General features: G+C 38.3%; 1 protein-coding gene across 1 annotated transcript; it reads left to right on the top strand.

Moving 5' to 3' along the window:
- The first annotated feature begins 466 nt into the window (after window positions 1–466).
- On the top strand, window positions 467–10,449 carry LOC135225552 (uncharacterized). Its single transcript, XM_064264825.1, has 7 exons — window positions 467–1,191; window positions 6,109–6,299; window positions 6,676–6,863; window positions 6,960–7,142; window positions 7,387–8,764; window positions 8,982–9,126; window positions 9,416–10,449. Exons 1-7 carry the CDS (start codon window positions 1,178–1,180, stop codon window positions 9,579–9,581), a joined length of 2,265 nt encoding a protein of 754 aa, XP_064120895.1. The 5' UTR covers window positions 467–1,177; the 3' UTR covers window positions 9,582–10,449.
- The last annotated feature ends 4,542 nt before the right edge of the window (window positions 10,450–14,991 follow it).

The raw sequence follows: 14,991 nt of genomic DNA, 5'->3' as shown, positions 1-14,991 counted from the left end.
GATCTGAGGGCGGACGGACAGACAACAAAAGATTAAACGTGACTGTCAAAGGATACGAGTCTCGTATCAGACAAGCATTTCGTTTCTTTAACTTTGGAGATGATTAAATTTACCACTAAAAAGAAAATTAAAGACAATTAGTTTTCTCGCAACGTTCAAGAAAGATTGTTACGCAACAGTCTGTTCGTTTGTCTGTGGCGAATTTAAATGATGTTACTTTATTGCTACGAAGGAGTACGGAGTTACGGTATTATATTTCTCGCTCCAAACGCATTACTCCTTGATGAATATAATTCAAATAAATGATAATAAAATCTGCCCCTGAAACACAGCAAAATGTGAAAGAGAAACGTGACGTCTTATCGAGAGATTATCGGTTATCTAATGGGTCAGGTTAATGGTCAGCCCTCTCACGTTGGTGATAAACGCCCAGGTTAAGACGTAATATCTATCTTTTGCGCCCAAGCCAACAGTGTTGTTCGACCAGTGACCACGGATGTAGCGGTGGGCCTATCTTGTCTCGTCTGTCAACCGCCCTCCCCACCCCCACCACAAAGTCCCTGCCTGATCTTTGCGGAGAGGGGCGCTAGATGCTTGCGGTTGGTTGACGAATCACTCTGGTCTCAGGGAGAGGAAGAAGGAAAGAAAGGAAGGGAGAGGAGGAGGAGCGCGTCTTCGTTTCATCGTTCTCGAACGTAAACAAAACATCTTCACGCGCTCGGTGCGACAGAAATCAAGTGGCGAAAACGGAGATATACTATTTATATATAATTCCGTGGAAGTTATTAGGAGCTGCTTGCCAACCCTCTTTCAGTGTAGGATTGCATCTCCCTACGGGCTACCCAAAAACAAGAAACTGTGTTTGGTGCAAAGCAAGATTAAGAAAATAACAGCAAAAGCAAACAAACATCCATCTTGCACCGTGGTCTTTCGTCGACAACACCTCCAACTTCGCCACCAAGTTACGATCAAGATCATAAATTAAACAAAATATATATATAGACCTAGTTCCGCGTTGCTTTAGTTATCATAAAAGCACATTGACGCCGCAGTGGGAAAAATCCGAAGATTGTCTTTGCAATGGCAGATTTCAAATGGTGCAAGAAGAGGAAATATACAAATTTCGTGGCGTTGGAATAGAAACATTGCTTATTTTACGGTTTTCTGAAACACCAGCATGCTGCAAGTAGTGTGAGTATTCTGCAGTCAGTTATTGGAGTTTTTTATTTTTTTTTTCTCCTCTCTCTTCCTCTCTCTTCTCTCTCCTTCTCTCTCTCGTCTCTATCTCTCATATATTTATATATATATATATATATATATATATATATATATATATATATATATATATATATATGTGTGTGTGTGTGTGTGCGTGTGTGAGTGTGTGTGCGTGTGAGTGTGTGTACTGTGCTTCTATGCCGAGTGGCATATCATGGTGCATAAATTCAAATTATAACACATTATTCTACTAAAGGAAGCAATCTAAAATTTCATAAAAAGTTCTTGTTATTCTCATTAACTGACAAAAAAACAATGGTTCCTTCTCACGGCGACCAAGAGGTGATCAACTCTTAGGTCTGGTAAGATTAGAGAAAACTGATAAAAAAAGAAAAAGGGGGGTTGGAGAGTTGGTGATTATCAGCTGAGATACGTTTATGTAACGTCGCAAAATTCGAAATCATTCAAGACTCTCTCAAAAACTGATAAATCCTTCCACTTGAGACGCCATATTCCCACTCCATCAAGGTTTGGGCAGGATATAGTAGAATATAGAGTTTAGGCCAAAAGGCCAAGTGATTCGATCTATGAAGTCATTCAATGCTAAAACTTAAATTGAGAGAATTGACATACGGATATAGCCCAATACGTATCATATCGAGGAAAACCTCGTAGCTGCTCTATGAATCAATTGCCATGAGAGGGTTGAGGAAAGTAAGATGGAAGTGAAGAGAATATGAACGGAGATACAGTAAAAGGAATGAAAGGGGTTGCAGCTAGGGGCCGTCGGGACGCTGCAATGAACCTTGAGTAATACCTCAAGCGCACCGCACGTGGTACACTGACGGTATGACTCCTACGGCGATTCAGGATTGGGTTTCAAATGCTCGAAACTTGATGAATGATGTATGACGCATGTGCATAGCCAGCCGTCATCGGATCTATGTAAACAATGACGCTCTTGCAACTCTCTAAAAAGCAAAAATGTCAAGCAACGAAAACACACACACACACACATAAACACATACACAGACACACTGGATTCACAACATTCCTATTACGCTGCCATGTTGTCAGTGCGACAGAATCACGGATGAAAAATATTGAAGTATTTCGTATTTCTTGACATATGTTAGACCTAGTAGCAATCGTGGTCTATGTGGCAGCTGGTGGGAGCGATTACAGACTTTAAGAAGTTTGAGAGTGACCTGTTTGGTGTAAAAATTGTGTTAAAAGTAAGAATTTTTTTTTATTCGTCTACGTTCGTTTTACATTTTCATGAATGAAATAATAACGGGAATTCTGGAACTATACTCTGTTTTTTTTCCATCTGTCCATCCCCCTGTGGTGTTTGTGCATGGTAACAATGCGCCCCGGGCTTTAAATAATATCCTATTTCGAATATTAACGGTGTAATTCGCATACAGTAAATTATTAAAACACTTCTTCAGTTGCAAGTTGCAAATGTGCACCCAGATATCCTTTTATTTACCTAAAACTTACACATAGCGTAACTATTTAAAGCCTGGTACGCAGTGTTACCATGCGAAAACACCACAGGCGGATGGACAGATGGAAAAAAACAGAATATAGTCATAGAAAGGTCATGTTCACGAAAAGATGGAATCGAAGGTAGAGAAAAGGTTGACCTCCAACGAAAAACAGCACAGACTGGTGAAACTAAGGTAGAACAACCTGCCGCAGTTGACAGGCAGGGATAAAAAAAAAAAAAAAAAAAAAAAAATTTGGACATTTCAAGATAAGCAATTTGCTACAACAACGATTAAAAGCAGCGATATTTTCTTCACGGGGGATTTACATATTAATGGCGTTATCGCTGGTTTCAGCTGAATTGGAGATAAGAACTGATAAATTCAAACAAACAGGAGACTATCTTACGATACAAGAGGACGTTACCACTTCAGGGAGACAGAATCAGTCGAAAATAAATAATGGTGCGTGATGAACAAGTACCATCGCCTCAGTTAATATGCTCTCTCTCTCTCTCTCTCTCTCTCTCTCTCTCTCTCTCTCTCTCTCTCTCTCTCGTCCTTTGGCTTATTGGCTTGTTGTAAAAATATATAGAGCGTACTTTATATTTGTTTCCTACGATTTTTCACATTTGTCAGTGGGATTTGAATATTAACATTCTCTCTCTCTCTCTCTCTCTCTCTCTCTCTCTCGCTCTCTCTCTCTCTCTCTCTCTCTCTCTCTCTCTCGTCCTTTGGCTAAATGCAAGAAAATACTTTATACTAGTTTCCTGAAATTTTCCACACTTATTGGTGTCATTTGAACATTAAAATTCTCTCTCTTCTCTCTCTCTCTCTCTCTCTCTCTCTCTCTCTCTCTCTCTCTCTCGTCCTTTGGCTAAATGTAAGAAAATACTTAATGCTTGTTTCCTATGATTTCCACGTTTGTTAGTTTTATTTGAACATGAAAATTCTCTCTCTCTCGTTGTACAGACCTAGATAAACAGTCAGTAAACAAAGTGAATGAATGAATGAATGAATAGAAAGAAGCCCCAAGAGTCAAGTGTTTGGATGCGACTCATTGACCAAAGAAATCGGAATGATTCCAAATACGAAGAATTATACGAAAGTTTGCCTTCAGTTTGACAATGCCAGATAATACTGACCTATAATTTCACTCATTTCCGCGGAGTTTCATTTAGTTTAAGGCAAATACAATTCTTTGGAAGCTTGAATTTCAAGTCAATGGCCCTGTGGTGTGCTTGTTCCATATGAATTGGGTTCATCTTTTGAATAATAATAATAATAATAATAATAATAATAATAATAATAATAATAATAATAATAATAATAATAATAATAATAATAATATTTTGGAAGAAGACCCTCTTTTAAACAAATTCTGTTGAATAAAATGACAGAAGTCAACGAATTAATCTTATATATTATCTTTTCTATTTTTCTTATTACTCGCTTCTCTGGCTCGGAGATACTTCTTAATAATTTTTAAGAAGTATCGCTGAGTCAGAGAAGCGAGTAATAAGAAAATAGAAAAGATAATATATAAGATTAATTCGCCGAATTCTACCATTTTATTCAACATAATAATAATAATAATAATAATAATAATAATAATAAAATAATAATAATAATAATAATAATAATAATAATAATAATAATAATAATAATTCGGTACGAATTTACGAAGGAGGAATTGCTTTAATTTTTGGGAAGAGCAAAGTTTTGTGAACATTGCAAAACTCAGATAAGTTTCCTATAATATAGAAACGAAAAAAAAAGAGGATCCAATGTAACTTAGTATAACGTCAAATAATAATTGGGTCAACAAGCGCATCCACGCACTGACGCATATGGAGACCAATACAGGAATAAATTACATACGTATGGAAAAAAGGTAGAAATATAGAGAATTTAGGCCAAAGGCCAAGCGCTGCGACCTACGAGAGCATTCAGCGCTGAAAAAGAAATTGAGGGTTGGAAGGTTTGAAAGGTGTAACGAGAGGAAAAGCTCACTGTCGCACCATGAGGCAGTAAAGGGAATGAAAGGAGTTGAAGTTCGGGGCCGAAGGCTGCCAAGAACCTTGTGTAATGCCTAAACTGCAACCCGTGAGGTGCACTGACGGCAGTACCTATCTTCGGGAGCACAGCTACGCCTGCAATTGTGTATTTACGTTAATTACTCTAGCAAACAAAACGCCCGTAGGAAGCACTACCTTACTGCTATCGGAGGCAGAAGAGAATCTTATCCTTGGCCGCACCACGTAACCGAACACCAGAATTGCCATCAAATGCCACCTGGTGGGATTTTGGTGACACGGCAGGTTTTGCGTTCCTTTGCGATTACCGCAAGAAGAGGCTGCTGCTGTTTGGCCTATCGAAAGGAAGGAAGCACTAGCAACGTTATTATTATCCATAAAAATCTCATTATAGCCTGAATCATTAAAATTGATAAGAAAACCACCACTGCTTCTATTTCACTTTTCTCTTCATCTCGATGGCTCTCGTATATATTATATATATATATATATATATATATATATATATATATATATATATATATATATATATATATATATATATCAAGAAAGGAAGGAAGCACTAGCAATGTTATTAGTTATTTATAAAAATCTCACTATAGCCCGAGTCATCAAGATTGGGAAGAAATCCACAATGGGGTGAATGTAAATATGTATTTTATATATATATATATACATATATATATATAATTATACTATATATATATGAGAGCTGTCGAGAATAAAAATAGAAATAAATTAAAATAAAAAACTATATAAATAAAAAACTGAGAAAAATTAAATACAAAAAATGAAATTGCTGTAAAGGGAGTGCTAGCATGGACAAGGCATTAAAACTCAGACAGCAAGGTAGGCATGCAAGATTAGTTTGGGGTCCAAACTAATCTTAAGTATACTCGGTTAATTCCAAGAATATTACCCTTTCAAACCAGGAAATAACAACGCAGACAGCAAGGGATGGCATCTGAGACAGGGGTTCAGTTATTAAGTTCACGGCATTCTCTAATTTATACTTCAAACTAATCTAAAGAATTTTCAAAACTTACTCCAAGTATTATATTACACTTTTAAATCAGAAAACAATAACCCAGACAGCAAGGGAAAACACCCAAGATAGGGGTTAGTTATTAAGTTCGCTACAGTCTCTAGTTTATGGCTCAAACTATATCCAAGAATATTAAAACTAATTCCAAGATTATTCAAACCAATTCCAGGAACATTATTCATTTAAATGAGAAAATATCAACCCAGACAGCAAGGGAAGGCATCCAAGTCATCAAGTTCGCTGCTTCTCTAGTTTGTACTTCAAATTAATCTTAAGAATGTTCAGAACCAATTCCAAGTACATTACTCTTTCAAACCAGGAAATATCGACGGGTTTCGACTCATCGTCGCGACGGACGAATGTACGAACTGGCAGGGAGGCTTTACAGTCACGTGATGCATCTGATGAGAGTGTTGGAGGCCAAACTGTCCCTGATCAAATTTGCCTCGACGATAGCGGCTTTCGCGGTGTTTATCTGCTTCTTGCCGGGTCTTCTGTTCTTATATACAGGTAAGGAACGCAGATAACGTTATTCGAATATTTTTGGTGCCTTTAAAGTTGAACTGATCTGTGGCTCCAACTTGTGGAAGGTTATATTGGTTACTGGACTGTTTTCGAATCTGGTATCTGGGCCCCTGTTCTGTAATTCAGGTGAACTACGAAGGAGCTGAGGCTTGCATTTACTTCGTTTTGTTCCCTTTCTAGTCCGAGTCATAAATAAAAGCATATCATTCTAAATAAACAGGGGAAGCAATCAGCTTTGACTTTGTCTTAACTAGAAGGATCTTGGTACCCTGAAGAAAAGTAAGGATGGCGAGATTCTGATCTACAAAGACTTTTAAAAGAGGTTGTTTGTGAATGTCTCCTACCTCTTCAACACCTTCAGGTATCAAATGTTGGCGCTTGTGCGTGGGCTGGTGGGCACTGAGGATGGTTGATGGCATCGAGGAACTGAGTGGCGTCACAGTCAGAGCGGTCATGGAGGAAGGCCCGGACAATCGCAGCTGCGTCGAGACGCTGCTCTTCTGTTTGTCTGGTACTCCCAGCATCACTTATCTCAGGAAGAAGATACAGGTATGCGTGGATGCTAGCTGAAGTTTGTTGACAATCCTCAGATATTGATGTCCTCGATTTTCTAACAAATGCCCATTTGCTCTAAAATTTATTTAGGAAGACATCCTGGACCGGAAAGGAAGTGATGGTAAAATTCTCCACCCGAATTTCCGTCGCAGAGTGGAGAGGGTGTGTGGGTATTACGCCTGGGCCAAACATGACAAGTTCGATATCACACAGCACGTTCTCATGGCGCCTATGCACTACCGAGGAAGGATCATTACTACGAGGAACATTCAGGTAAGTTTCCATTTCGTGTGGTGAAGAGGCCTGGATTGGCATGGCTGTTTTATTTAGGTTCAGTCGCTGCAGGAATAGTATGGTATTTGAGAAAGGCAGGTTAATTATTTCAGGTATTTCTTACTAAAATTTGTTATCGATATCCAACAATATAACCAGTCTTATGTACCTGTTAACGTGTGGTACATCAATATTTGCCAATGATGATTCTGGTAGATGTCAGCAAACCCTTTTATTTTTTCAGGAATACATGGGTGAAGTGGTAAGTCAGCCACTTCCAGAAGATCTCCCTCCTTGGTGTGTCAATGTTGTGACAATAAGTGATGGGGGAACTGAAGGCGAAGGAGAAACCTGGATTGTGGCTCGAGCTCACCACCTGCTTGCAATGCAATTGGACCTCCCAAACCTGCTGGTGTCATCTTATCCCGACCCTTGGCAAAACCCAGCTACACGAGGACTCACACTGCTCTCTGCTCCAGCATCCACAATTCAATTTGTCAAGGCTGTCAAGACATTTGGGCGAACAACAGCGAACACATCAAAACAAATGTTGAGTAACTGGTGGCATGAACGTCAAGCTGCCATTGTGAGTCCAGTAAGGAGTGCTCTGGAAGAATCCATTCAGGTAGCATACAAGACTAATCCTGGTGAGGAATTTCACTTGAATATCTTTCGCCAATTTTACACAGTTGCCGTTTTTCTCTCTATATTATGGAGAAACGTTCATGACCATATAAATGCCTTTATAGTAGCACTGATTAGATATTGTAATGCAGAATATATCTCACGCTGCTGTTTTTCATTCTCATCTGGCTTGATGCATATGTTATGGAGAGCATTCTTGTGGATTCTAAAGTTCCCATGGACAATATGGGAGCTAGTCAAAACATTACGATCTTACATTAAAAAACTGCTGTCAAGCAAAGAATACAACATTGTCAGGAACGCATTCGTCGAGATCTATTGGATGACCCGGGCATTTGTAACCTTACCACGTCTGATACTTGAAGAGGCCCTCAGCATACACGGTGTCACCCCTCTGATGGGATGGGTGGGGAGACGTCAAAGAACACTTTCTTCCCGAGGTTTAGGGCGCACCGGGGGTATGGCACTAGCTTGGAGTGACCCTGTGCCACTTCTCACTGCAAAAGGTGTGCGTGGTGCCACTGGAGCTACGATAAGTGAAATCTTGATGACGGCTTGTTCGGGAGCAGTTCGTGATTACCTACGGGTAACTGGACTGCCTGTCCCAGATGAAGTGTGTTGCACAGTACCAGTCTATTCACAACATCGAGCTAAAAGCAGAGAAGAAACAGAATCACCAGGGTTAGTTACTCTTGCACTTCCCACGGGCGCTTCAGATGCCTCTTCTGCTTTGGAAATTGTTAGAAAGTCCATGGAAAAAATCCGCAGGTATCCAGAACGATATCTAGCGTCCGTTTGGCTCATCAGAAATGTAGTCTATTTTCTGCCAGAGTCTCTACTTGGAGCTGTGTTTCGTGCTTTGTCTGTGCGTTACCCAGTTGCTATGTCCAATCTTGCAGGACCTTCGAAGTCTACAAGCATCTGGGGTTTTGATCTTCTAAACATCTTTTACTGGAGACCTCCCCAGTCTGGGTCAGGTGAATAGACTACAGAAAGTTCTTACATATAAAAGTACTAAAATGTTTTATACAATATACATTGACAGTTTCTTTAATTACAAATATATTAACCTGTTCACAGGGTTTAAGAGATTTTACCTAAAATTTAACCAATGCATATAGTATCTTGCTGTGAAATTTCGGCTTATGAATCTGTAGAATTACACATAAAAAATTTATTGCAACTTATTTACAGTGCTCTCGGTTTGTGTAACATCTTACGAAGGCCGTGCACACCTTGGAGTGTTGGTCGATGGCCGCATAGTTCCGAATGCTGCAACACTCCCACAAGCTTTCGTCACACACCTCAATGAACTTGCTGTTGATACTGGAGTTAGATTGTAAGTATATGTGGTAGTGTAATATTCACATATTGTGACCCCTGAGTGTGATATAAGATCAAACCCACTGAGAGGAATACCAATCTTCGTAATTTTTCCATTCTGTTGAAGTGTAATAACCTGGTTATAGGTAGAAATGTGGCAAGGCCAGATGAGCTTCCTAATACTTTGTTTTGTCCATCAAATTAACTGATATGTTCGTGTCATCATGGGCGTGAGTCATGCTTATACCTCTTAGCCTTTGACTTGAAATGAATACCACTTGTGCTCAGTCAATTTCCTTTTCCAGAATACGTCAGTGTAGTCGAAGCTGGTCGAGGGGCAGCTCCCCAGGAAACACCCCCTCTCCCACCCCACCCCCAACGCCAACGTGCTCTCACAAAATGAGTTTCCCTCAGTGGAACAAACTGAAACCATCGAACAAGATGGCGAGGAGACAATCTTCAGTCTTTTAACGGAAATATTTGTCGTTCGTGAAATCTTCAGCCTTTTAGAGAATATATTTATGTCAGCAGTGAGTCATGGTGAAGGGCTATCTTACAGGCTATTTCCACACTAAACACTAAGCATCTTTATGAGCATATTTGTCCTCAGTGGAGCTGTGTTGGCAGGGTTATCTGCAAGCACATCTACCATCAGTGGAGCATGCTGCAAGGGGCATATTCCAATGTATTTTCTATCAGTGGAGCATAATGAATAGGGAACCTTCCAATACACTACCTGTCAGTCGAGTGTGAGGAAAGAAGCATGTTCCAATATATTTGCCCTCATGGAGCATCGTAGGAGGGGCATCCTCCAGTGCATGGGCTAGTAATGGAGCATAATGAAGAGGTTACCTGCTAACATCCATATGTTTCTATTCATGTTGATTTCATCTCTCAATGTCTTAAACGCATGTTTAAGTACTTATAAAAAATCGGTAAAGTTTTGTGGTAGTAACTTCAGAGAGAGAGAGAGAGAGAGAGAGAGAGAGAGAAGAGGACTGATTATTCCTTTGAAGATATAAAAATGTTTAAACAAGCCTACTCAGCTGCCTCGATCACATCCAGATTCTTCAGTTAAGAGTGAGTACGGAGAAATGGAGAAGGGCATTGGCTTAATGGAGTGCCGTAACTGTTTGAATGAAAGAGCCTTAATGTTTGGGAAGAATAAAAGCATATTCATAAGACAACCGGAACCTAATGTATTTGCAACAATCGATGGAGTCTATCAGTTTTGGCATACGGTTAATTCGGTTATATTATGTATATAGAAAGATGTACACAAATGTACAGTATGGCAAGTATGATTCAAAATCTAAATGTAAATATAACCGTCTTTGTTGGTTTGCTTTCTTTATCCTTAGTGGTTACTGTCGTGCTTGATCTGAGGTTTGTATAACCTGCTGGTGAGGAGTTACCTCATAGCTCTAACATGGATCTGCCCCAATCTCTTTCCATAGCGCAATAATTCACTTTCAAAGCAGCCTAAACCTTCACCAAAAACTCACCAATACCTTCTCCCGCCCCTTCCTATCATATCCCAAACTAACTGATCCTAATAACAGACAAAATATGGATGAATATAACGACGGGGGCTTTGCGAAATGGTACTGTAAAGTATTTCGCGTTTTGCTTATCAAGAATCTTCAAAATATACCTCTGACCTTTGTTAATCCAAATTAAGTCAATACAGCATCCGTCTCTATGGGATATATGGGTACATATACCACGTGTACGTCGAGCTTTTATTTTTGAAAAAGTGACGCGTGTAATGGGTAACACAACCAATATATCTTTAGAGGCAAAACAGCAGTGAGAATTGCTTCTTTTCTTAGCCACCAGAAACATATTTGTTTTTAATCTTTGCATTAGGGCTCAGTGAAAACCCCCGGGATGTTGTTAAAGGTCTCATACCCTGAGATAATTGGAAAAATTCTCTGTCCCAAGACACAACACACGGCCTTATTACTGCCAATAATTTTCCCACCGAGAATGTGGAAATAGCATCGGCCTCTGTTCGGCGACTATATGACTTTCTTTCATCTCGAGGATCGTTGTGGGAAGTTCACGAATCCAAACTTGATTTTTGTGCTACAGACTAAAAGCTGAATTTAAACAGAGAAAGGTACGAGTTGGCAAGAGTCGTTGCAAGGCTCATTCAAAACAGCGACCCAGAGTAGGAATTAAGCTGAGCAGATGACAACAAACAAGATAATAAAAATTCCAAAACTTTTTGCTATAGTTTTCCATTTATCATATTTTTCATTGCTTATTGAGGATCATGGTTGACTGTGTATAATTTATTCTAAATCTGGTCTTATTTATATATTAAAGGCATTTCTTCCTTAAGGCTAATGTTTTTTAAAGAAAAAATGAAGAAACGTTCAGATTCCAACCTTAAAGCAGAAGCTTCCAAAACTGAGTAGGCTCGAACAAAAGTGAGACATTTGTGCAAAATAATCAGCTTATCTACAAAGTACGAACAACGATGGCCACTCTATCAAGTGGACGGGTTATTTAAAAATTAAATAAGGACATTTATACGAAATGAACCCCATTAAAAATCCATTGGATTCGAAAACATGAAAAATATTCTTGCAAATTATCCGGACCAATGGCACTTTGACATAATGACGACCTTGATGCAAAATAAGAAAAAATATTACCTTTTCAATCAAACGACCAACGAATTCACAAAAATACTTCAAAGAGGTTCTATCACAATGACTCGGAAGGTCCTGGAGCCAGAAAGAGGCAAAAGGCCTTTTGTAACCAAAATAAAAATGTATAAAGTTCTTAGTGACAAGAAACTAATGTGAAGTCTTCAGTGACAAAAGAACAATATAAAGTCCTATTTGACTAAAGGAAAATGTAAAGCCCTCACTGACGAAAGAACAACATGAAGTCCTCAGTGATAAAAGAAAATAAGAAATGCATAGTGGAAGAAAGACTGTAATTCGTCCTTACTGAGAAGTTAGAAGATATAGTCAGTGACAAAATTAGATACGAAATCTCAAATACATAAAATAAGGGAATAAATAAACAATGAGAAGAAAAAGTGGTACTGACGGAATAGAAAGTCTAGAGCAAAATCGAGGGCTTTTTAAAGAGGTTTTGCATATCAATGAAAACCTGGTCAGTAATAGAATGAGTCATTATACAAAGAACAAGTGAAAATACGCTGAAGTTTCTTTGGCGCAACCAAGTTTTCTGTACAGCGTATAATACTGTATGAAATTCTCAGCAGCGGTCCATGAAACATTCAGACGCACGATCATGGCTAACTTTAACCTTAAATAAAATAACAACTGAGGCTCGACGGCTGCAATTTGGTCTGTTTGATGATTGGAGGGTGGATGATCACCTTACGTATTTGCAGCCCTCTAGCCACTGCACCTTTTAAGATCTGACGTCGAACAGAATTATTATTATAAAAGTTGTTTAACCAGACCACTGAGTTGATTTTCAGCTCTCCTAGGGCTGGCCCGAAGGATTAGATAAAATGCCAGGTCTAGCCCTTAAGCAAGAACTGGGACCAAATTGGTCATTCAGGATAAATAAAAAAAAAAAAAAAAAAAAAAAACTGCACCAAGGCAAATGCTTTCACACTAGAAGACACACACAATACATACATTTACTCATGTTCCTCTTACATACATACTAAAATGGTATATTAAAAATCAGAATTAGTTTTAACTTTTTCAAATTTTATTCTAAAATTCACTAAACGATCTAATGTTTTATATTTTATCAATTAATCGCAGTTCCTCAGAAAAGTCAAAATCGGAATTACTGAAAATGTAAAAGATTCTGACAAAATTTCTCTTATTGGCTTATTTCCGAAAGTTGACAGTCTCTGCTGGTCATACTTTGGACACTCGCACAAGACATGTCTGACAGTTACCAACACCTTGCACTCTGAACACTCAGGAGCAGGGTCGCGTGGGTTACTCATCAAGTGCCCGTGTGTTAGACGAGTGTGGCCTATACGGAGGCGCGTTAGGATTACTTGTGCGTGTCTCTCTCTTTGATATACTGAACTCCATTTGTTAACATCCAGTTTTATTTGTTTCAATTGATTACTTTCAGGCTCTTCATTCCATACGTTTTGCCATTTATCTACAACTATTGTTTTTATATATCGCTAGTAGGGATGTTTACATTTGCTTTTATCGTGTGGACTGCTTCTTTAGCTGCTTTATCAGCCTCCTCATTTCCTCTCATCCCCACATGAGCAGGGATCCAATATATTTCAATATTTTTTCCATTTTTATACAATTTGTGGAGTTCAAATTGAATTTCCTGTACAATATTATTTTTTGGATGGTAACTCTGAAGAGCTTCTATAGCGCTTCTTGAGCCGCTAAAACTCACAAAATCATTGAATGATGTTTGCTTTATAATTTTGATAACTACTTTGATTGCACACAACTCTGCTGTGAAGACTAAGGTATGATTGGGTAAAGAAAATTATATGTTTTGTTCTGCGATATAGCTGCATATCCTACTCCATGTTGCGATTTAGACCCGTCGGTATATATTGCATAATGTGAACTTTTTTGTCTTATATGTTCGATGGTTTTTTGTTTATGGTGTTCTGGGGTATATACGGAACTTTTTGATAAATATTTTAAGTGAGTGCAAGTCCTTACTTTAATCATAGTCCAATGGGGTGGTAACTTTACTATTGGAGGTACTTGTATATTTATTTATATTCAATGACTCGAACAGTCTATTAGCTCTAATTGGGAAGGGTGGTGAATGATTGTTTACAAAGACATCCCTTAGCTCAAATAGATTTTTTGTTGCTGAATCACTTGTCTTGATTCTTAATGCACTTTTCATGGTTATGAATTTTCTATGGAGGGATAGTGGCAGTTCGCCACATTCAACTTGCACAGAGGAGACTGGTGAGGATCTAAATGCTCCTGTGCATATTCTTAGGCCTTCGTTGTGAATTGGGTCTAATATTTTCAGCGCTGCTTCTGAAGCTGACCCAAATATTTCACTTCCACAATCAGTGATTGTTGGCACTGTTGCTTTATATAGTATAGTAAGAGTATGTCTATCAGCTCCCCAAATTTTAGGTTTAATGCTCTTTTGGATTTCGATTTTATGTAAGTTATATGGGCTTTCCAGTTGAGGTGTGTATCAAATATCAAACCTAAAAATTTTGCAGTTTGGCTACTTGGTATATTGTGGTTTCTCATTTTTGATTCTGCATCTTCACCTTTTTTCCAAATTTTAGTTTTATAAAACATGACAACTTTGGTTTTTTCTATGAAAAATCTAAAGCCTACTGATGAGGCCCATTCATCTATTTTTATTATAGTTTTATTAATAATTCTTTCTGCATGTTTCATACGTGGTGCTCTGTAATATATTGCAAAATCATCCATATACAAGTTACTTTTAATTCCGACTGGTAGCATGTTACTGATGTCGTTAATTGCCAATGTGAACAGAGTACCACTAAGGACGCTACCTGTGGAACTCCATTTTCAAGTGGAAATATTTTGGAAAAAACATTATCTATTCTCACCTGAAAAGTACGGTCAGTCATAAAGTTTTTAGATTTAGGAAGACGGCCGGGTATGTTATTACTATGTAACGATTTTAATATTGCATACCTCCATGTAGTGTCGTATGCCTTTTGAATGTCAAAAAAGACAGCTATTGTAATTTGTTTTCTTACAAATTCTCTACGTATATGGTCTTCCAAACTACACAGAGAATCTAATGTAGACCTATTACGTCGTGAACCAAACTGTGTAGGACTTAAAATTTTATTTTCACGAATGTGCCACGTAAATAGTGCATTTGCCATTTTCTCCAATAACTTGCATATACAACTTGTTAATGAGATGGGTCTATGGTTATTCAC

Source organism: Macrobrachium nipponense, chromosome 20 (assembly GCF_015104395.2).
Source record: "Macrobrachium nipponense isolate FS-2020 chromosome 20, ASM1510439v2, whole genome shotgun sequence".
Lineage (NCBI taxonomy): Eukaryota > Metazoa > Arthropoda > Malacostraca > Decapoda > Palaemonidae > Macrobrachium > Macrobrachium nipponense.
This window is presented reverse-complemented; position numbering and strand designations above follow the sequence as displayed.